General features: G+C 35.5%; 2 protein-coding genes and 1 non-coding gene across 3 annotated transcripts; 1 reads left to right on the plus strand and 2 right to left on the minus strand.

Moving 5' to 3' along the window:
- Positions 1 to 8,950: 8,950 nt before the first annotated feature.
- LOC132189723 (uncharacterized) lies at positions 8,951 to 16,631 on the minus strand. The gene is made up of 2 exons (XM_059604501.2): positions 16,468 to 16,631; positions 8,951 to 12,275 (listed from the first exon to the last, which is right to left on the minus strand). Exon 2 carries the CDS (start codon positions 11,968 to 11,970, stop codon positions 9,193 to 9,195), a length of 2,778 nt encoding a protein of 925 aa, XP_059460484.2. The 5' UTR covers positions 11,971 to 12,275; positions 16,468 to 16,631; the 3' UTR covers positions 8,951 to 9,192.
- Positions 16,632 to 20,236: 3,605 nt separating this feature from the next.
- On the plus strand, positions 20,237 to 22,083 carry LOC132190185 (Late embryogenesis abundant protein (LEA) family protein). Its single transcript, XM_059605095.2, has 2 exons — positions 20,237 to 21,583; positions 21,781 to 22,083. The coding sequence occupies exons 1-2, from the start codon at positions 20,552 to 20,554 to the stop codon at positions 22,081 to 22,083; spliced, it is 1,335 nt and encodes a 444-aa protein (XP_059461078.2). The 5' UTR covers positions 20,237 to 20,551.
- Positions 21,555 to 24,559, minus strand: LOC132190181 (uncharacterized). The gene is made up of 5 exons (XR_015909117.1): positions 24,269 to 24,559; positions 23,836 to 24,030; positions 22,023 to 22,102; positions 21,728 to 21,919; positions 21,555 to 21,642 (listed from the first exon to the last, which is right to left on the minus strand). It is a non-coding gene; the product is annotated as an uncharacterized LOC132190181 (transcript).
- Between the last annotated feature and the right edge of the window lie 11 nt (positions 24,560 to 24,570).

The raw sequence follows: 24,570 nt of genomic DNA on the forward strand, positions 1-24,570 counted from the left end.
AATTCTGAAAACTAAGAATATTTATTTTGATATTTAGTTAAATTATCTTTTAGTCTTATTAAAAATCTTATACACCACCACCTATAATTAGAGGGAATGAAAAATATTTTAAAACATTAATTAAATCTTCCACTTTTGTTAATAATTATACGATAATAAATATAAATCCTGTAGACCAACTTTATTATGATAAGCTTTATGCAACAAAAAAATGGAGAATTTAAAGATCTTCAGTGGTGGTGGACCTGGTGGTAGGGCAGAAGAGTATTTTAGTAATTTCACTGCATGGTCCAAAAATATTTTGGCGAATATGCGGTGGGGCAAGGAGGGCACTGAGTGGAGCGGGAGAGAGTTGTTTTCATGGCTTCCGTGATTGGTCTTCAACCTTTTGGAGTATTGGATGATGATATTTTAGGATCTTTGTTACCTTTTTCTCTTTTTACCCTCTCAATTTATATTACTTTATGGATAATTTTTTTTTATTAAAAAAAAAATTGAGTTAAAAGATAAATTATTTTAATTTAGTCTATTAAATTGACATGGTTTTAAAAGGCAAAATTTTACTCCAAATTGGGTTTGAAGACTTTTTTTTAACTTAGTCTATAAAAATGACACGTGTCCATTTTTTTAATAACATGTGAGATGTACATAAGTTTTTAATATTATTTATTTCAACTTTGTCCCTGTTGTAAAAAAATATGTGCATCTCACATATTTAAATGACACATGTTATTTTTATAGATTGAGTTTAATGAAGTTCCTCAAATTCAGTTTAGAGGAAAACTCTGTCCGGATTTGGCTTACATGCTGTTATTGTATGCTGTAATTTAATCAACGGTCAAGATTGAATTTCTCAAAATGTCTTTTTATTTTCTCTCTCCTATTAAATGCTTATAAAAGTAAGTCAACTTTAAGATTCAATCTTAACCGTTGATTAAACTAACAGCATGTAAGCCGGATCCACTCTATCAGATTTTAAAATGTATAAACTTTCAAATCCCAACAACAAATGACAATATAAACAACAGATGTAAGAGAAACCCTATAAAATTCACAAATGCTAAATGCTTAACTTTTTTTGTCCAACATAAGTCCAATTTTTACCTTATTTTTTATTTAAAATAAAATAAAATAAGAAAATGTCATTATTATGAAGAAAAATACCATTTTTCATTTTAAAAAAAAAACCAAAAATAAATAGAATTGTTTCAGACATTTTTTCTATTTTTTATTTTATTTATTTTTAAATAAAAATTAAGGTAAAAATTAAACTTATGTTGAATAAAAAAGTTGGTTTATATCATTCGTCATAAAATTCACCCGTTCAAGGAAGCCTTGGGCGACTCGGTTGAAAGATAGCTTTCTTAAGATTTAGCTTTAATTTGCATTTACTATGGGTCGGAAAAGTCTTCAACACCTTGCAACTAGAAGCTTCAAATGAATGTTAGGTCCCAAGTACTTTTTGTCCAATCTCTTGTAGTTATCAGGTAGATACTAGATCTGCTTCCAAACAAAAAGTCTCATTGTTAAAGGTCTAATAGTTGTAGCTCACTGATATTTTAAGAAGTTTCGAGACAGGATTTGGAAAAATGGCCTTGTTGGAAATGGATTTAACTTCAATTTTTTATTTTAAATTTGAAAAATCCATGCAATTATGTATGTTTTTGGTGTTGATGGTTCAATGGCCCAAAAAAATCCTCAAAGTGATTAGGCATGTACTAAGGCGTAGTTTAAATCTCCGCAATAGAGAATCTCCAAATATGCATGATTAGTATTAACCAACTTAGTTTTTATTGATACCTTAGTGAGGCTGAATTAAGTTTTGAGGGAGCACCTGTGGTTTTCACCGTCTAAGCCCCTCTTGTGCAGCTCCCAATGAATAAGTACTATTATGGTCACACTCAAGTAGGATAGTCATAATTGGTCTTCCTGCCCTATCTTATTTTTGTTCAAAAAATAAAATAAAAATAAAAAAGTAAATTTCATTGAAATTTTTTTTACTTTTGAGGTCAACTTCATATAAAACGGATCATAGAGCCACTTAGGAACTTACCCCAAGTAATTGGAAGTATAGGGCTCACCTGTCCGAATAAGTACCTTTTAGATAGCCAATTGTAAAAAATCCATATCCCACATTTATTACTGTGCTTGGAATTAAAAAAAAAAAAAAAACTATTATATATAATTTTCTGGATCACATGAGATTCATAGGATTTATATTAGATATGTATAGACGATATAGGATGACCATTGACCATGATAAACAAAAGAAACAAACAATTCCAACTTCAAATAATGTTGTCTACCCACTTTACGTATGGAGTACGTTATTACGTATCCACAGTGAATCAGTGATCCCGATGCATTGATTCACCAGAGTTTCGTACACATTCTACTTTTGCTAATTATAAAAATCAAAGTTTAGTTTTAATTAATTTTTAGTGAGGCTGGTAAAGTTGATTAAAGGTGCTTCTATGATTTGGTAAAGAAAAATAAAAGTAAATCAACAACTCAAGTACAATAATTTAAAGAAGTACTTATGCTTCAGATTGAGGTCTCTTTTGCTTCTTAAGAACTGTAGGGGATGCAATTCACAATGAATTAAGTCATGAAATAAAGAGGAGGAGAAAAAACAAAAAATGATTTGGAAGTTAAAAGCCCGAGAGAGTGGTTGACCACCTCAAAAGAATTGTTGACCACTCTGAAACAAGTTGGAGCAACGTTATAAGGAAGTGAGAGAAAGAAAAGGCTTTGAAAGTTAAGGCTAAATGGACCACCCCAAAATATGTTAGTGGTGGCTGGACTGCCGCGGTGCAGTGGTTTGATTACCCTCAAAATAGGAAATGGTTGCTAGACTAACCCCAAACAAACTTTTGTGGATTCTATTTTCAAAATATGCTTTTGGGGCAGTCTGTCCACCCTAGGATATTGTGAGTGGTCGACTACCCCCAAAATAGGTTGAGAATGGCTGGACCACCCTCAAAATCATGTTTTGGATGCAGTCAAACCACCTCAAAACGATTGAGTGATATATATATTTGGTTGGTATTTTTGGCTCTTGATGATGTGGCTCATTTCTAAATATTCATTGGAAACGAATGGCTAATTAAGATGATAGTTCAATCGGCTGGAAATCACGCCTTATGAAGCGGAGGTCACTAATTCGAATTCTCCTTCCCCTCTTGGGTGAACATGTTAAAAAAAAAAAAAAAAAAAAAATTGAGCGAATTGCAAGCCTTGTAATTGCTTAAGGATTGCAAGAGATCTCAATTTGTAATGATTTGGATCCGGAACCAGATTTTTAACTGTTTTTTTTTTTTTTTCTTTTTCTTTCTTCTTTTTTAAGTCCCTCTTCAATTTTTCATTGAACCAATGATTGAGGTGGGTGTTCAATTAGAATAATAATAGTAGTAATAATAAATTAATAATCTAAGGACTAAGTGGATGGAATTAGTGAATCCAACACAACCGGACCACATTTGACATTTGAGGCACCCTATCAACGACATAATAATAATATAGCAAGAAGAATAATAGAAAAACGAAAACAAAGATGGAAGAGTATGAAATGGAATCCAGAAAGTGTTTTGCTTCTCCATAGTATTTTGTTTGTAAGCACCATGCCCACATCCACATGCAAGAGCACATGGCAGCTTTTGGCTTCTCATCTTCTTATTCTTTACCCTTTTTTTTTTTTTCTAAAGATGGTGCCTTTACCAATGGAATATACTAAAGGAAGAAAGATTTAGTAGCTTTGGTACATATGTTTTCATGTACTGAATTTTATACAATATTTTCAAGATCTAGTGGCCATCAAATTTACTAAAACTTGTGATGATTAGCATCATATAGCAGCTAATATACTTCTTTGATGATGATGTTTGGTAGTAAGATTATGGTGTAATCATTCTACCATCTCTAAATTATGTTGGGGATGAATGGGGTCTCAAAGGCAAGCTTCAAACGAGCGGTGAGAGGTAGAAAAAGAAAGATAATTAGAAGAGGGAAAGCCCGAGAGTTAGAAAAAGATCAGGAGGTGGCGAAGAGTACACAGCGGGACGGTAACGAGCATGATCGGTTTGCGAAAAATAATAATAAAGAAAAAATATATATTTAATAAGTATAAAGAAATAACAAATAATTAATATAACATGCGTGGATTGAGAGAAGTGCTAGAGAGCCAAACAAATGAATTTAAAAAAATTTCTAAACTAACGTGCCAAAAGTTTTTAAATTAAAAAAATACAATTTTTTTTTTTTTTTTTAAATGTCACTTACAGTCTACCATGTTATTTTAAAAAATTTTCTGAATTCATTTGTGTAGTTTCTAATGCCTCACGTTATTTCTCCGTCCTTTTCTCTATGTTCTCTCTCCTCAAAAACCCATGGTTTTCCTCCTACGGCCCTTATGAGAGGAGGGAGCCTTGGCTCCTTCCTCCTCCTTCTCCCCCTCCCGCCCTCTTCCTCTTCCTCTTCCTTGTCCTCTTCCTATTCTTCTCGCCTCTTTTGAGGCCAAACCCATCTCTTCGGAGGCCCTATCTATCTTTTCGGAGGCCCTATCTTACACTTTAGTTGTTTTTTCTTCTTCCAATAATCGCATCGCTTATTCCTTCACTGTAAATCCACCGTTCACCGGCGTCATCGGCATCTCCCAACGACGAATCAGCTCCCTTCTTGGAAATTTTGGGTTTGATTTTTTCAAAATTAGATCTATGCTTTTCAGGAAGTCATTGCCATACACGCACCTCTCGATCGTGTTCCTGGGTGTCGCCGCTTCTGTCTGCCACAAGAACCGCCCCCATACGACGTCCACGCGCCAGCGAGTGGATCTCACTCGCAGGCGCGTGCAGCCCACGCGCCACCCTCTCAGGTGCTGCACCTCAAGTGCTCCGCCTCCGATGCACCTCTATCGTTCGATGCAACTTGTGTCTAGTTTGTTCTAGGTTTTGTTTTTTGTTGTTTTTTGTTGTGTCTCTGTATTGGATTCTCCTACCAAAGGCTTTGAATCGTTCTTCATCAGTGTTTTTTTTGTGGCTATATTTTGGGTGTGTTGCAACGGTTCTTTTTACAAGCCATCTTAATTGGTGGTCAATTTTCTTGGTTTTCGTACTAAGAAAGCATAAGCTCGCGTCATTTATTTGATGCATTGCCCTTTTTTTTTTTTTTTTTTTTTATTATTATTATTATTATTATTATTATTTTCTGTTTACTCATTATGATGGGGTCATTTTAAGGCTTAATGTTAGATTGTCCAGCCCTTTTGTTGTTGTTAGTTGTTCTCTTGTTTTATCTCTAAAAAAAAAAAAAAATTAAAAAAAAAAGAAAAGAAAAGTAACATGCTGCAGCAGTGAGTCAAGAATAGAGGAGGTCCTTGTGTGGAACCGTACAGTATAGCTGCACAGGTCACCACACAATACGGTGACACTGACACATACGCATAATTAATTTACAAAAACAGTAGTCTTTTGGTACCTGAGCTTTTCCATTCAAATATTGTATATTTATAATTTATGTAAAGGCCTGAACCTTGCTCAACTAGCAATTATATCCTCGGTTTGGTGGCAGTGAAGGTAGGGGTTGTGGTTGGTGAAAGGGGAGAAAGTCTTAAATTTTAATGACTCAGTAACATACTATATTTTTAATAAGAAAATGCTATGTGTTTTTTTGGTTCTGTAAGTGATATTATTTTTTAAAAATTAGGTGAGAAAAATAAGAGTCATTTTTTTTTTTTTTTTACTTAAGACTAGGAAAACAACTAAATTTCCCTTTTTAATATATAGCATTTTTGAGTCATTTGATAATAATAAAAAAAAAGCTTAAATTTTATTTAATTTTAAGAATAAACTTCACAAAGGATCTATTATGAACTATCGCGCGTTTTGAGAAGACCCTCAAATTTTAAAAACTCTCAATTTCACCCATCGAACTTTCAATTTGATACAATTTACCTCTCTCCATCAATTTTTGCTGTTAAACCCTAATGGAAACCTTAAAAAGATAAAATTATCATTCGATTTTCATTTTAAAAAAAAAAATTGAAAAAAAGGGTCACAACGTGGCTCAACCGTGGCTCACCTGGTGGTTTTTTTTTTTTAATAAATAATTTGAAATTAAAGGTAAATTTAGAATTTTATAAAAAAATCAGGATTATAATGATTATTTTATCACTTTTAACGTTTAAAAAGTGGCAGAGGGGATAAATTACATCAAATTAAAAATTTAAGGAATGAAATTGAGAGTTTTTAAATTATTTTAGAGTCTTTTTAAAATGTAAAATAATTCAAAGGTCGTAATTTTAAATTCTACAATTTGAAGGGACGCGTATGGTCGGGAGAAGAGAGGGTTTGTTTATGAAAGAAGTTCAAGATAATATGGGATATGAATAGGTTAATAATAAATGTAGGTGGCTTTGTATAAAGCTCTCCACCAATAAATGGATAGGAGATACGTATCACGTGAGTTGAAACAATGAAGGACTTTAAATTAGTTGGCATAGGTAGCTATCACTCTTATAAAATTTTCCAACTACTTTCTTCTGTTCAAAACTTAGTAGTTTTGACCTGCCGGATGTTTAAAGGCTTGCCAAACAGCCCTCCAGTGGACAACCTACCTACTCTTTCATATACGAGGGCACCTCCTTTTTTTTTTTTTTTTTTTTTTTTTGTAAGCCTTGCAAGCAAAAGAGACTAATTGTGATTATTTTATCTGAACGTGACTATAATAGTATTTATTTACTGGGGACTGCACATGAGAGGTTAGACAGTGAAAATTGCAGGCTCTCCCTTAAGTTCGACTGAGCCATAATCTTATTCGGTTCTATTAAGATATCAATGGGCCTCAAGGCAACTAATACTAAAAAGATTCTCATTCCGAGAGTCAAACTCTCACTCTAGTACACGATTGACTACTTTGAAAATTTTCTTAAGGTCATTAAACTACCACCACAGATGGTATATACAAGGGCAGTTTGGAGTCTAAAGTTAAGGAGATACTTTACTGAAATTAAGGATAAACAATACAATTAAGGTTTGAATTTAAGACTTCTGTTATGATATGGTGCTTTGAACACAAAAGAAACTGCAAATTTAATTATTTAATTAATATTCTAACAAAAAATTGATACCCTTATCTACGTAATTCTGCAATTTCAGCTATGGGCATTGAACGCCAAAGGGTTTACGGAATTGTTGAATAGCTTCCAACTCCCTGGACATCACAACAGCTTAAGTAGCTTCCTGCAGCAAAACGATTCAAATATTAAGTTTGCTTGGAAAATCTAATGGTGGAAGATTTGCAAGTGACAGAGGTGATGATCAGAAATCAGCTTAATAATTCATTCAAAAGCTGCTTCAGTACTCTCCTATGGTACACAAGTTCATATATGCATGTACCATAGTTCATATATGCATGTGCACGTACTTACTTGCATATGCACTCCTGATGTGCATATAGATGCAATGGATGTCCTTTTGGCACCACCAAGAGTGGTCCAAAGTATGTATTAGCAAGAAAGTTACAGCTATTGAGCATGCATGAAATTATTAAAGAAAGTGACATGCAACAGTTATATTTATGACAATGAAATTTGTTCCGACATGCAACAAATATTAATATATTGTACATAACAGATAATATTGTCCAAAAGAACCCAACACTAAGCTGTCATATCCTACGATTCCTTGCATAATATATGAATTAGTTTTTTCATTTGGAATGAGATATTATAAAATCGTATTGCTCTCTGATTTCAGCTATCTAAATATTTTTTCTACTTGTCAAAGCCACAAGGCATTGGCTAGATATTTTTTTCTGCCAATCCACATTCTTCTTCCCTTTGTTAGTGACATTTCAGTTCAAAGTTATCTTGGTTTGTGTACAGTCTAGTGAGAACCCTTTTTTTTCTATTTTGTTTTTGCCTTTCCGTTTTCTGTCTTGTCTTGGAGGAATGAATTACCTAAAGAAAAATGCCTTCAGCTGTCTAAAAGGTCAAACACTATAAACCAGTAGCTGCACTCAAAATGCTCAAGAAAACAAACTACAACCGACTATTTTTCAGATACAAACAAAAGCACAACTAAGCAGGACCAATAAGAATCTTCACGCATGCATACCACAAATTGTCCTTCTCTATAAGTGATGCTATGGGGCTCCATAAGCCAAATTCACCAAAATTTCCTCATAATGGCATCTCTTCTTAACTCTTTAAGCATATTCTTAAGGCTCACAGCACTTTATTATCATGCCTTGCCTGATTAATGTTTAACTTTCCCTGTCATGTATTTATTTACAAGAGAAGGGGGAAAGAGGGGCATTCCATAGAACCTTCAAAGTTATAAGCATCTCCTCTCCTCAAAGTATAGACCATCACACCCTAAAACAAGCAACTGTGTCTCAAGATGCATTGTCTAAATGATTTTCTGCATATAAAAACGCTAAAGATATTCCCTTGGACTTTCAAAATCACAACCCACTCTATGAAAAACTTTCTGAAAATGAAATATAGTCATTCTTAAGTTAAGGGTAATTTTGTTTTCATACTTCAAAAGTTGCAATAAACCCACTATATCGATTTATTTATTTATTTTTTAATGAGTAAATAATACTCGAGCTAACATATTCTTTGAGGTTGAGTTGGTCATATTTTAGAGTTGTTTGAGGTAAGCACTAGCTAACAGCTTGTTACTTATCTTCTGCATTATACATATAACTTTTTTTGTTATTATTCAGTCTACTTATCAGCTATCGTATGGGGATATAGGCAGTGGTTCTCTTTTAAAAAAAAAAAACAATTCAACAGACAAAATGACTGCAAAAATATTGAGAAAAAAAGATAAAACTAATATTAACATAAAGAGTGTTAACTAGGTGCATGCAAAACACTCATTTAGGAATTGTGATATGTCTAGTAACTATATGATAACACTGATTTCCTTATTTGCTAAATAAATAGTTGATATGTACAGAAGCCCTTTGTACAACCGAAATTGCATATAGATAAAATGACAATCAAATTAGAAAGGGCAAAGAATAATAGACAAAAACTTATATTCTCAAATCATATTTGTGGAAGCCTGTCTGACTCCATGTAACTACCGTAGTCAGGTTAAACAATGAACTACAGTAGCAAATAATAAGTATTCTTCAGCTTAAGAGCGCACTATGAAGCATCAGGTGATGGAAGCCTGTCAAAACCTACTGCCAAGAAGTCACCTGTCTATGGCTAAGCTGATGAGAATCCCATCCCCCATCTGGTTCCCTCCTTTTCATGGATGTGGCAGGGAAAGCAACTTGTTGAAAAGACTTGACTGGTTCTTCAAGGGTCGAATTGCTTACAGGAAAAAACAGTGGTCTGGCGTTGTCTACTCTGCTTCCATTCTCTGAAGTAGCAGCAATGCCATTTAGGTCAAAACTGGGCCTCATGAATGCAATGTCACTAGGGCCTGATCCACCAGGAAAACTCATCATATGTCGGCCACCCGAGAAGGCAGAAAGAGCACCCATTCCACCAGGAACGCTCATGATATGCGGAGCACCTGAACCTAAAACTTGAGGGATGACAGTGGTTCCACGTGGATCTGTTATGTAGGGCAGGAAACTAGGAGGGTATACAGTTGAGGAGTGGCTGTTGGGGTCAATGCAGAATCCATTATTATAGAGGAAGGCATGAGATGGTGCTGGGGGTGGTGCTGTATAACTCAACTTGTGATGCAGTGGATGTATCATCTGCATTTGTTCATTTGAGGGAAGCACATTGGATGCAGCCACCTGAAGGGATTTGGCATTACCGTGGGGAAAGCCATGGAAAGAACTAAAACCTGTCAAATACCCAGTGCCAACATTTCTCGAGTCTGGTTGCTTTGCAATGCCCATAAATGAAACTGCAGGATCATCATCTAATGCACCGTTTCGTAATGCTTGTGTGCCTTGACCTGGCTGGTGAGCATCAATGCTTGCATCCACAGATATTGGGTTGTCATTTAAATCAAAATCCCTAACAGAGTATCCTGATAATGAAGCTGGTGGAGACAATTGACGATAGCCATCATCATTTTCACTCGCAAAATTGAGATCAATATGGAACATCCTTGCTCGTCTAGAACTGACTTCCATAGAAGACTCTTCAGAAGCTAAACTAGACTGTTCCTGGACGCATTTGTCTGGAAGCAATTCCATGTCAAAATCAACTCCTGCAGCAGCAACATTGAGGTCAATGCCTTTAACCTGTGATTGTTTTGAGCAGTCATTGTTATCATTGGGGGATGATGACTTATTCCTATTGCAACTCTTGGAAAGAGAAATTTGTCTGAAAGCACTAGCAGCAGATCTCCTCCAGCCACCTATTTCCTCTTCACACTTCGATTGGAGCATAGGTAAGGAAAAAGGAATTTTGGATTTAGCCAGAACAGGTACTGGCTTTATCACAGTTTTTGCATGATGAGATATAGTTTCATAGACTGAATGTTCGGGGCATCCATCTTCACTGGCCAATATATTTTTATTAAGATCAAATCCAAAGATATGAGTAGTCAGGTCACTGGCAGCTACATCCTCAGGTTTTGGAGGTACATAAGATGATTCTTGATGATGAAGACAATCGTTGGATACATTCATCATACTAGGATCCATGCCATGTGATGGCTGTTTGACTTCCAAGTACAATCCTTCATTTCTTGCTGACGTTTCAAGATCCACCACCTCTTTGATAGAACAAAAACTATCAGAGTTGTCTTGTTCACTGCAAAACCGAATTTCACTTCCAGTCTCTGTTAAGCAGTCTCTTTTATTTGAATCTGCAGAATCAACAGAGCTCATACGAACTGCCTCATCATTTTTCTCATGTACAGAAGAGGAGCTTCCTGAAACCTCCCTATACGTACCAACTTCTCTCTCCACTTCTCTTGCAACTCTCCGAGCCACCTCCAGGGCATCATCCAGCACATAACAGGGCTGCGCTTTATCATGATTAGAATCTTCTGTGACTTTCTTCTTAAAGAGGTTTGGATTTTGGAGATCAATATCTTCCACAGTAAGAGAGTTATGGTCCGAAATCATTCCCAGCACCCTATAGCTATCCTTTGATCTGACATTAACAATTTCTGAAACCTTAAAGGCATTTTGTTGTTTTCCAGGATGAAAGATGGTAGAATCTAGCACATCTTTGGAAGCTTGTGATGCCATACCCACTGCTAAAATTCGGACTGCAGGCTCTTCGAGATTACTCTTGAAATCGGTACAAGTGGAAGTGTCCATGGCACTAGTTTTGCTATTCGTACATGCTTTAACATCCACTGATGTTACCTGGCAGCTGTCATTTGAAGAAGCTGGAAGAGTTATATGTGTTGAGTTTGAAGATGAAGACTCAGTTTTGTACGGTTTATCATGGAAAGATGCCTGCATCACAGACTTCAATCCACTTTCACCAGCGTTTGACCAATACCCAGTTATTCTCCCATCGACTAACTCATTATTTTCTTTGTCAAGACGTTGTCCACTGTCTGAGCTAATATCACTCTTCATGGAGATGTTCTTTGTAGAAGCATTCCCTTCCGGGGAAAGTGCAGATACTTCACCCTGCTTTGGATTCCCCTGGCCTTCAAGTCCATTACAACAGGATATTACTGCAGAAGCACCTTCAGCACAATGTTCTTTCCTGAGTATTGACTCTTTCATTGTGGAAATAACAGGAGACTGTCTCAAAACATCCATATTTTCTGCAGTACAATCAGTGGAAGAAGTTAGATAATTCCTCGCCGTTTCTGGCAGTTTATCAGCTCTGCAACCACTTGTTTCATGGTCAGATTCATGATCTTGTTTTTGAAGTCCAGCATTTCCATCAGTACATGTTCCAAAACAATCAGATAAGCTATTTGCCTCCCCTAAATGATTTGTTCTCTTCGCCATTCCACTTGCTTTTAGATCATGCTGGTCCATAGATACTTTGATATGGGCCTTGAAGTATTTTGAGATCATCAACTTCAAAGAAGTAAGGGGATGCTTATCCGCTCATTGGAATAACCTGTATAGAAGGTTCAATCCACCAAAAGCCTCCAAATTCTTTAAGAAACAAAGCTACAGATATACCATGAAGAATGACAAGTGGCGAACTGCTTTACTAATTATTAACAAGGACACGATTCTGCAGTATCATGGACCATCTTTGCATACTAGAGAGATCAGCAAGCCCATCAGTCATTAGAGACACCGGAACACCACAGCATGACATTTTCAAGTTTTAGTAAATCAAATACCGAGCCAGCTATGGACAATTCTATCTCCTGCAAGAGCATTTATTATAGGTAAGTTATCTTACTTAAAACTTTATGGAACTAATGCCAGAGATGCGAAAGAATATAGATACTAAGACTTTAAGGCAAGAGGCTAGTTAAAAATTATGGCCCACAGGGCACTTTTAGCTCAGTATCTAAGCAACAATGAAACCAAAATTGCCATTTAGCAGCACTAACCATGCCAAAAGACTTCATTTTAATAGGTATGGTAAGAGAAAAGATCACTCTACACAAAAGACCTTCATTTCATCCTTAATATATGTCATACAAGCTGTTTGCAAATAACGTGTTGATTGATGACTGGAATAAGGATCAATTTAATGAACTGAAGTTGTAAAGAAAGTTTTGGGTCAAAACACGTCATAGTTTCTTGCTAGACCATTTTGGCCAAATTCTTCATTAATCAGAATATTAGCTCCAGGAACCAACCTTCATACAATGATGCTCAATGTTCAGCTGGGGAAAAAAGGGGCGAAAAAAAGCTATATATATGTGGCCTTTGTTTCACTTTTACTGACAGCCTCTGCACCAAATAGCATCTCCTCCTCCCACAAACAAGGGTGAAGGGCGATATCAAGGGATCAAATCTCATGGAGGTGGTGCTTGAGTTGTATTTACCAGTCTTAGCAACATAAGAAATTCTAACTTCCACACCCGTCTTAACCAGCATAACATCCACAACTTTTCCTTTCCCGTGACCCAAAATTAAATATTGGAGGTCTGATTTGACAAAAATCCTAATCAAGAAGTCTGAAAGGCAAAAGCAACCATTCTGGGATCTGAAATGCTAGAAAGCTGATTTCTTATTAAATCTGTCAACAATTTACACATTTACATATTTCTTAATAGATGTAAACTCAAAAGGTATGTTGAGAAAGACATGCATGTATATAATACATTTCTTAGAAACTTCCATGATTAGGTCATACAAGACATGCAGACTTCAAACGAGTGATATATTCACACTGAACATTTTGTACCTTAATAGTTCATCTTACCCAAAAAGGAAAAGGACTATTTTACAATTCATCAGTGTGATGTATAGGCAAAGACTATTCAACATCCGGATGCACACACATGAACGTAATCCATTAATTTAGCTTACAACATATTAACTTCAGATTAAGATATATAAACCTTCCAAGCTCTGGTAATTTTCCTAGCCTTCATTAACAAATGTGATTATAAACAAATATTAGCATCAAATTTACATAGTAGATGGTCTAAATATAATTTTAGGAAAGCAATAGGGTAAGACCACCACCAAATGGAGTCAATCACTGAACTTGTGGTTCATTTATTAAAACTTTATGCAGCAAAAGATAATACATATGATTTTGTGGCAGATTGACATGGTTGTCAACCCATCAATTAAATAGAATGTTAAAGTCGATTTTGTGTGACAAAATTATTAGGAGAGAAAATATGGAACTCAGCTATTTGGTAAAGTATAGTATCACTAGTCATGATCCAATTAGATTTCATCAAAACAAGGTTAACATAAAGTATAATTTATGAAATTATCAAAATGTTAGTTTTGTCCTCTGCATAGGTCTTAATCTATCTAGAACTCCCATCTATCGAGCCCTCCAAGTTGAATATTTATCTTTTAAATTTTGGATTGTAAAATCAAGGTTCCCTACAATTTCAAATCAAGCGCTGCTTTCATATCAATATATAGGAACTTAAGACAGACAATTTTTGACACGATCTACGAACTCGACATAAATCCAACGTGAAATAAGCGGGCTAGGATTTAGTAAAATAGAAATCAGGTCAAGCTAGATCGACCCGATTAGATACGATTAATAAATGGGTCAATTTCGGGTCAACTCACTGCACCCACGAGTGACCCGCATAACCCGTATAAATTAAAACATGTTTTTGTATTACCATTATTAAAAAACTAAAACCCTAAAGTCTAATACAAAAAAAAAAATACCCTCAGTCTCATCCCTAGTTGTAACGATATAACTTGGGTAATGTAATTCATTTTCATATTCAATAATTGGGAATTATTGTGCCAATATATTTGTATAAAATGGCATTTTCACACTCAATGATTGAAAATTTTGTTAATTAAACAGATTATGCGGATCGGGTCAGGACGGGTCAAGTCATTTTCACATAATTGACAAGAAAACATCAAACGCACAAAATAATAATAATGTTTCAAACCTAACTGCTTAAAAACAGAACTTTGTAGAGCCAATATGCTAGAAATAATAATAACTACTGGTTCACATCATTCCATAGTAACCACAAAGGATTAAAACAATTATTGGAAATAGCAATGCTAGTTTGCACTCCTAGAACTTTTGGACCTTCATTTACATGATAGCTACCATCAATAAATGATTAAAAGAACAACCAAGCAACCATGCAATCTTTAAAAATTCTAGAATAATAAAAAAATCAAGGAGCAGCAGTATAAGTCAAGAAGTTTGGTTATAGTTTTAAACCTTGGTTTGATGTTATACAAGCCTACCTAAGCTTTCCGCTCAGGCACCAGCTCAACAAGACACCCAGCAACTATAAACTCACTAGGGGAACGGGCAAAAGACTTACAACTTAATATGGTATATTTTGCCTTATCATACCACATATGTGTCAGACAAAGAGAGACACAACTTAGAGGCCAACTAAGACACTGTATGGCACGACATAGAGATGACCATACAGATATGTCCCATTATAACTCAATCTGTTTGACACAGTAGAAGATATTTTAAATTGTTGTGGAAAAAAAGATGGGGAAAGAGGGGGCACAAAAAGCAGCCAGGGCCTTCCATCTCTTAGATAGTTGCCAACTCGGGTTCACCATTGCACCAATATCTATTTGCCCTATTTATGATAACAATCACAAGCACATGCTTCTCTGTAGACTATGCTAACCAAATTCCACATATATATGGTAATGACCTAATGAACATGACAACCTAAGTACTTACCACATCTTTGCCACCTGTCTTCCACAAATTCAATTATTTGCAAAAGTCGACAAGAGACTATAAAATGCTGGAAGCATTAGACTAAAATTAAAGTCTCATATTGCCCCAAAAGCACAACTAACATAATAGAAAAGCACTAAGAAAAGGAAACACACTGAAGGACATAAAACCTAGTTCATGAAGGGAAACAAAAAGAAGAAGAAACAAATGAAGATTTTGTAAGATGCAGAGCAATTAACCTCTTGTATTACCCAAATTAGAAGCATTTCCATTGTTGGATAAATTAAAAAACAAGAAAACAAAGTAGCAAGTATATCGTTGTTATTACAAAGAGTCCAACTCATTGATACACAAATAAGAATCTTGGCATTAAAATTATTAGATCCTTAATCCAGACAATGATTCTAAATATTTTTTCTGCAACAATCATAGAATTAAATTAAAAAACTATCATGCTCAGGTGAGCTGAAATTTGAACGACATGACCTAATATTTTACTTTTTTTTCCCACCGTCTTTGCTATCAAATGAAGCATTGTATTATCACCACGACCATAGTCTAACTACAACCGACAAAACCATCAGCAAACATTACATAAAATTAGAGTAAAATTGATATTCGGTGTCACCGTGTACAATTCTAAAGCAGTAAAACAAAATAAACGTAAAACCTCAAAACAAGAAAAGATCCAAATCCCAATTCAAAACCAAAGAATGAGAGACTCTATAAATGAAACATCTTAGCAGAGGAAAATTCCCAAAATTCAATGTACCCTAAATGAGCCCCTAGGGTTGCTGAGAAAATGCAGAACCGAACAGAGATCTAGAGTCTGTTATATGACTCCCCCATTTTTCAACACCCGAGTAAAGAAACCGATCAAAACCAGTTTCAGCGAGTGATTCATGCTTCTTTTGTTTTGTTTTGTTTTCTTTATTCTTTTTAAAAAACCAAGACAAGAAGAAACCATCAAACCCAATATCTCATTTGGTTCACTTTCCCTCAATTTCCCCAGCAACCAAACAGTAAGCTCGCCATGGCAGCCCAAACATAGAATCTCTACAAGAAACCCCAAATGGGTACCTTTGCAAAGACCTTGGCTTCCAAATTTTCACATGCACAATACGTCATCTAAACCCCAAAAAGAAGAAATACCCACAAACCAAACAACACACACGAACACAAACAACACCACCCCAAGAAGAAAAATCAGGATTACAAAAGAAATTGACCTGGTGGTGGCGCAGCCAGAGAGAGAGAGAGAGGGATGGGATTCAAAGCTGAAGTCTTTCTCTTCTTCTCAGTCTCCCTTTAAAAAGAGGTTTCTTTGTGTCACTCAAAAACCCCTCAAAAAGTCCAACCAACCAAACCGATCCCCCACTTTTCTCTCTCCCTCCAGGTATCCACTCAGAAAGCCACGGTGACGACGACACAATTACCCTTACATAGGAAATAGTAAAACCACTGTTTTCTTTTTTACTAAAATACATTAAAATGGACTGAGATATATCAATAGGACAAAAACAAAACCACCATTTCTAGGAAGAGAGAGACAGTGACAGAGACTAAAAAGAAAAGAGAACAACTGATGAGTGCGAGTGGGAGACAGAAGGGGCGTGGGACCGACAGTGACTTCTGGGCCCCACCAACTCTCTGCTATGAAACAAGGTAGGCCCCCGCAGTACACGTTCGTGGGAATCACCAAAAATTATTATATTGACAGCTTTTCCGGGGGGAAGGGCTCATTGGACCCACCCTATCCGTACACATACATGAATTAAATTCGATGGATTTCAGTATGATAGATGTAACCCAATAAATCCAAAAGACAGAAAATGCCACCCTTTCCCCTCTCCCTCCCACGCGCCTACAGATGGCGCGTGGTACACATGGACTCATGAGTGGCCCCAGCCCAACTCCTGCTCGTTGTACACCAGCAGAACCCAGTTGGGCCTGGGTGCAGATGGAGATGATTGGGCGATATTAGGTCGTAGCAACCCAAAAATGGAAAGAAATGGCTCCATTGGGTACGATGATGCTTTTCAAATAACAATTCTATATTGCATTGTTGCTTAACAGCTAAGTACCCTTTTTTCTTTTCTTTTTTTCTTTCTTTTGTGAACAGCTAAAAAAAAGAATTTATTTATTTAAAAAAATTTAATTTATTTAAGAACAATGCCAAAAAAAAAACAAAAAAAATTGTAAGTCACCCTCAACCAACCACCAGGTGAGGAATAATTGTGATCGTTAAATTTGGTGGTCGTGACTACCACCATGAGAGCTTTGGTGGAGCGGTGCAAACATTCTTATAGGTTTGGTTGAAGTGAAAAAAATTAAAACTTTTTATTGGGTTGATATGATAATGTTATGTTAGCAAAGTTAAGGATATGAAAGTAATAGAAAATAAAGTTAAAACATCAAAAAGAAAATACTTGGAGAATGCATTACCTTTATCAAAAATGATTTTTTTTTTCCTTTTTATTTTATACTATATATGTTTATGTACGTACTATCAAACATAACTACAATCTCTTTCTTTTCTTGATTCCATCCAATGTTTAATATTCTCTTAGAATAAAGTGAAATGATCTATGCTAGCTCGAGAACATCTTTAATATTCTCTTCCAATAAATTAGTTTATTTGGTGACATTTATTTCTTAAAAAACATAAGTAAAATAAAATAAGACAAAATGGACCATTGAAGTTAGTAAAAGTGTAAAAGCAACCCTTGCATCACACGGTTGGAGTGGTTTTTAGGTCATGAAGCAGTCTTTGTGCCTTTTGGCATGTACAAGAATATTGGACCATGTCTTTTAATTGGATTTAATCATTATAAATATACTCTCCATCTTATTCAGGTGACTAAAAGGGAGGAGTAAGGATGGGAAGTAAGGGTATATCTTATTTTTTTATTTTCAAAAAAATAAGATGGATGAAAAGAGAAGAGCAATAGTCAATCAATCATATTAGATATACCATAATGATCAATATTTTCTTACCCATTTGTCTGATTGTGACTACTATTTGAATATGTATTTGGAAAAAACAAAAACTTGCTTTTCAAAATGTTTTTTTTTTTTTATGTTCTGAAAAAAATATGTATATGTTCAACAGCTTTTATATGTTGTATAGAGTCATATGTACATGCCGGCAAAAAGATAACTACCTCTTAGTTGGCTTGTATATGTAATGGGCAGCAAGAATATAATATATTACAAGTTTAGAAAAGTAAGAAAAGAAAAAGGAAATCCAAAATTAATAGGCCTTTCATGCCTAAGAAATTGATTTTCAACCAAATCATATGGAATATGCTGCTTTTTCTTTTTTGTTTGTTTTGGGTAGACCGTAGATGGTGATTAGAGGGTGAGTACAAACTTTCCATGTTCTTTAGAAATAAAATATAATATGTATATATGTTGCCATCGTATTCAGGTATAAGTTTTGACCTTCTAACAAAAACAATTTCTAGAGTCAAATTCATCAAATAAATCTATGTGGTATGTCTATGTATAAAATTATGTCTTTTTTTTTCAACAAAGCCTTAATATAATTATAATTTTACTCTCAAATTAAAAATTTTTAAATAAACAATTTATTTTTTAATTTTGTTTTTTTTTTTTAAAAAACACTCGGATCAAGAGTGGGCAAAACCACCCAATAGGCCCTTAGGGGTAGTATGGTACTCCTTCTCTCTAGTTTTGAGGGTGGTCGACCACCCTCAAGAGTCTTGAGTTATGGAAGTTGGTTCTAGAGGTGAAAAGGCGGGCGGACCACACTAACTGCTAACTGCTTTTGAAGGCGGTTAGGAAAAATTGTTAACTGCTTAGGTGGTTACAGTTAGCGATTTTAGGTTTTGAAAAAATCGCTAATCGTTAACCGCCTTCTGCCTTTATATATATTATAAAATATATAAATGCTTGGTATCAATAATTTGCTCATATTTTTTTTACAAATTCAATAAATCAACCAATAAATTTGTGGAGTCCGTCATTGACTTGTTTGGGGTCCAATGTCCACCTAAGTTCACAAATCTAATGATTTATTTATAAAATGAGATGGGCAAAATATGAGAAACATATTGACACCAAGCATTTCTCTTATATTTGTATATATAAAACGTCGTTTTTATTTTTAAATATATATATAAAAATCTAGAAATGATGTCATATGTAGTATAATACTATCATACTACGTACCATAAAAACGATGACTTTTTTTTTTTTTTTTTTTTAAATTTAAACTTTTAAATTTTTTCTTTAAAAAACGGTTAGCCGTTATTAAGATTATTAACCGTTAACCGCCTTTTTACCTCTAGTTAGTTCTAGGGAGGGGTGGTTTGACCACCCTTAAAGGTGGGTTATGAGGGTGTCAACCATACCCAAAAGACTTTATGGTAATTCAAGGACCCTCAAGACAGGTTTTGAGGTGGCCAACCCATTTCTAAGAGAGTGACACCACCCCTTAAAAGAAGTATTTTTTTTTGGTTCTCATTATTTGAATAAATGGGTATAGCACATGGGCTTACTTAATCATTTTAAGAGCTTAGGAGTTGAATTATTAGAAGGTAAAATCATATAGGCCAATTTTAATAATTCTCGCTAAATTAAAGTTGTTACATTTAAAAATAGATTTCAAAACAAACTGAACTGAATCCCGATTAAAGGACTGTTTGGGATTGAGTTTGAAGAACTTAAAAATGCTTTTGACATTCAAAAAGTCCGTTTAAAGAAAAAAGTACTCGTTTGGTAAAAAAATTAAAATCACTTTTAAGGGTCAAAAAAGCCTAAAAATAGCAAAAACACACTTTTAGCAAAAAGTTAAAAATGAAGCCTTTGCCCAAAAGCTTAAAAATGAAGCTTTTGCCCAAAATTTTTTTTTTGACTTAAAAGTTCTATTTGTCAACCACAATAATTAAGATACTTGTTTAACCTGCATGCATGTGACAACCCCCCTAACTCCTTTCCTTCATCAATTAGAGAGAGAAATAAAAAATAAAAAATAAAAAAGCACTCGGCAATCGGCAAACAACTTAAAAAAATAAAACAATAAAATAAAAAATAAAAAAATTCGAGCCCTTCTGGCACCAACAAATTAACGAGGCCCCTAAAAGTTCGACACGCAGAAAACTACGTGTGCATGCACTGACACGTGTCAGTCCACTCAACCACAACGTTGCTACGTGTGCTTCAGTCTCTGCGCTACCTCTCCACGGCACTCCCCCACGAAACCTCAACCTCTAAAGATGCACCCCAAAACCTCGCAACTGCAATTCCGCATACCAAACCTTCGTTGAAATTAAGGCAAAAAGAAACAAGATGATGAACCTCTTGGCCTTATCTCTCGTTGTGACTTCGCTGGCAGCAGCGGGAGTGTGGTCTCCTAGTCCTGAGAAGCAGCAGAAGCATGGAGTGGACGTGATAGTGAAAGAAGTCCATAGAACGATTGTTGTTGAGTATGATCAACATGGCTACCCCATTACCCAACAAAATCATGCCAACAACATGGTAGAAGACGCTAAGGAGAAGATCAAAGAAGCTTCCTCTCTCCTTCCAAATCTCGGTCAAGGACTTTCACAGACATCTGATGGAAGTGGTGGGAAAGAGAGCTCGAGCCATGTTTTTCCTAAGGAGCTCATATGCGATGCCCTTGGTAAATGCAAGCACAGGATAACAAGCGCACTGGGTAAGGCTAAAGAGACGGTTTCTGAGGTGGCACACGAAGCAATGGACGAGACAAAGGAGAGGGTACACGAGGTGGGTGAGGCTGCAGGCCATGCAATAGGTAAAGCCAAGGAAACGGTGTCAAAGAAAGCTCACGAGGTTGAAGAAGGCGCTAAAGAGTCTGTAAAAGATGCCATGGATAAGGTGAAGGAGGCAAAGGACATTGGCAAGACGATGGGAGAGGATATAGCGAAGAATGTAACTGATAAAGTGGAGAAGGCTAAAGAGGAGGTGGTGGAGAAAGCCAAAGAGAGTAAGAAGAAGCTGAGTGGAATATTTGGGCGTGATGCTGTGAAGTACGTGAAATCGCCGGAGGCAATGGGCGTGGTGAATTTGCTGGGGTTCGCCACGGCTTATGGGATGTGCATGTGGGTTACGTTTATTTCGAGCTATGTATTGGCAGGGGCGATGACACGGCAGCAGTTTGGGATTGTGCAGAGCAAGATATATCCTGTGTATTTCAGGGCCATGGCTTGTAGCATTGGGTTGGCTTTCTTGGCGCACGTGTTGGGCAATAGGAAAAGGATGTTCTCAAGCACGGTTGAAATGTTGCAGGCCTATAATCTATTGGCATCGCTTTTGATGGTTTCCGTCAATGCGCTATACTTGGAGCCACGAGCCACCAAGGTACTTTAGCTTTATGCTCAAATTGCTCTCGATCGGTCCCCTTCATAATCTCATTTTTCCTGCATTGAATTAAAACAAAAACAAAAAACAAATTAATTTGCTCGGTTATTTGACAAGGTTCGAACTTGAAAATTAGTATTCTACCATTGAAGCATAAAACTTTCTCCATTTCCATTTCTTTTCGTTGTGCATTTCAGGTGATGTTTGAGAGGATGAAGATGGAGAAGGAAGAAGGAAGAGGAAGGGAGGACTTTACTGCTGAGCCCAGCCAGGTCTCTGAGGCGCAGCCTGAGCCAGTTGCTGATGCTGCAGCTTCAACTACAACCAGCACGGCCCCTGCAGCGCGAGCAGAGCAGGAAGTGGTCAGGTCTCGGGTTTGTAGACTAAATCACAAGCTAAAGAAGCTAAACTCCTACTCTTCTTTCCTCAACATACTCACCTTGGTGGCTCTCAATTGGCATCTTGTTTACCTCGGCCAGCTTCTTCACTTGATCACCTGATAATGGAGCAACCTGTTTTCTATAATATTGTACGTTGTTTATATATATATATATATATGATATGTTGCTGCTGTGTATATGATGCTTGTAAAGTTGTACTCTTGGTTTTGTAAAACGCAAACTTTAGTAGAGAAGCCTTCTTGAATTTTCTGTGTAATGTTACAATAATGAATGAAATTTTGTAAGGAAAAATCCACAGGCAACGTGACAAGAAAAAGGTCATGTACTGCTACAGATTGTTTGTAGTGTTGTTGACAGGTTATAACCAAGTCAAGATGATCAAGACATGAAAGAAGTGATGTTAATTACTACTTTGTTATTTTCTTAGTATTCTAGCTCTATTATTTTCTTTGTTGCGGAGCTTGGCATAATTTTAAGAGTAATGCAATTCTTCACAATTATTTATTACCTTTATTTTACATTTATTTATTATACATACTTATTTCATACCTTAGTCGGTGTGTGAGTAACATTACTCTAATTTTAAGGTTTGATAGAATATATATATATATGTTTTTTAACATTTTTTTATGTGAAATGTTACTCTTTTACACCTATTTATTATATTTTTTTATACTGATTTCTGAGGCATATTTAAGTGATTTTTTAAACCGTAGAATCTAAAACATGCAATTTAATCCCATTTGTAAAATCTTGCTGACTCGATGCATAACATCACACGAATCATCAGCTAACAAGTCTAAAAAATAATCCCAAAATCCTTATATAACCAATACAAAACAAATAAATAAGATCCCCAAAAAATATTTTATTTCTTCAATGGGAAAATAACACAGATTCTACGATGTTCTTGATAAAATGGGGTGCATTGAAATTGGACTTGTTAGGATTAGAACATGTGTCCAATAACAAGACGCATGGACGTGTCTCAATCCACTGGGCCCAAGTCAGAGGAGATTCTACTATGTTACTGATAAAATGGGGTTTAGTTTGGGTCCAACTCTAATTGGAACTGGACCTGGACCTGTTAGGATTGGAACATGTGTCCCACAATATCACACAGGGACTCATGTCCCAATCCATTGAACCCAAGTCCAATCCAATAAAACGTGCAGAGTTGTTGCTGTATGTAATATATTTTCAAGCAAGACTGATAAAGTATGATATCTCATACACTAGTAATGTTAAAATAAAGACTCATGTTCTCAATACGGCTTTTAAAATGACCTGTCCACTAATCATTTTAAAAGCCGCATCAGTTTTAGAAGGATACAAGAAGAACATGAAAATAACATTTAGCATTATTCCTCGTACCCCAATAGATGTCATAAACTCCCAAAACTGTACTGGAAATAGTTTATGTAGAAATTTGTTAGAACTTGAAGTGCTTCCAACAACCAAAGCAATGAATTCTCAAAAACTCTAAAACATAAAGCGGCATCTAAATTCTAAAACTTTTGCAAAGAAATGCCTAAAATTGCACGTCTAATCATACAATATCAAGTAAAACTAATCATAACCCAGACATAAGATGTCAATTGATCAAAACAAATAGAAAGAAGAAAATAACACCCGAATTATACAACTAGGCCCCATTTTTCAGAGCATCGTACAATATTAGCAAACAAAAAGTTTTTTTTTTTAGAGAACAAAAAAAAAATTTGGTGATAGACAAAATAAAATAAAAAGAGTAATTTAAATTGATATATACTTTGCAATTGTAAGGAGCGCATGTTTTTCAGTTTGATCTTGAGTACGTAATAAATATGGAGGAAAGGAGAAAAAACTTACAAGAGCTCCATAAGATCAGTTAACTCATCTGTCCAACTGATTAATGATTCCACTTAGCTTGCCTTAGTGCTTCCATTTGGTGATGCATCAACATCATTTGGCTTTGACAATCTTCTAGTCATAAAGTCACTGGAATGGGACAATTTTTTTTCTTCTGATTGGTAGTAGAATGAGACAATTTGGCTTGGATGCCCACTGTGCAACATAAAAATGGAATAGGAATAAGTTTCTTAAAATTCTGATTTCTTGATGGCTAAAAGCTGCAGGAAAGAGGAAAAAAAAAGGAATAAACTAAAACAAGTTGAAAGTTCGAGACCTGCTAGGTGCATGTGTAACTTAAAAAATTCCCATTAACCAATGAGAAAATACTAACATTTGGAGGAAATATATAGTAACAAGACAACGAACGATATCATTAAGGTTGGGTAGATACCTGACTCTTTATGATCAGTTTGATTCTTGACATAGTGGATTATTTGGAGTTTGGGCTGTCCTTTTTAGCTTCCATTTCCCAAGTCTTACCCCTTTACCTGCTTCACAATTAGATGTCTACCTCATCAAATAAATCTGCAGAACAGCGATGCTTCTGCATCCCTGAATTTGAGGCTGGAACAGATCATACCTAGGATCACTAAACCAAGTAATTTACTCTTATTGAAACTACCAGTAATCCCCACAAGAGCAAGAACCTTCTCTAAAATGATGGAAGCGAATTGGGTCTCGAAGAATTATCTC

Source organism: Corylus avellana, chromosome 9 (genome assembly GCF_965113065.1).
Source record: "Corylus avellana chromosome 9, dhCorAvel1.hap1.2, whole genome shotgun sequence".
Lineage (NCBI taxonomy): Eukaryota > Viridiplantae > Streptophyta > Magnoliopsida > Fagales > Betulaceae > Corylus > Corylus avellana.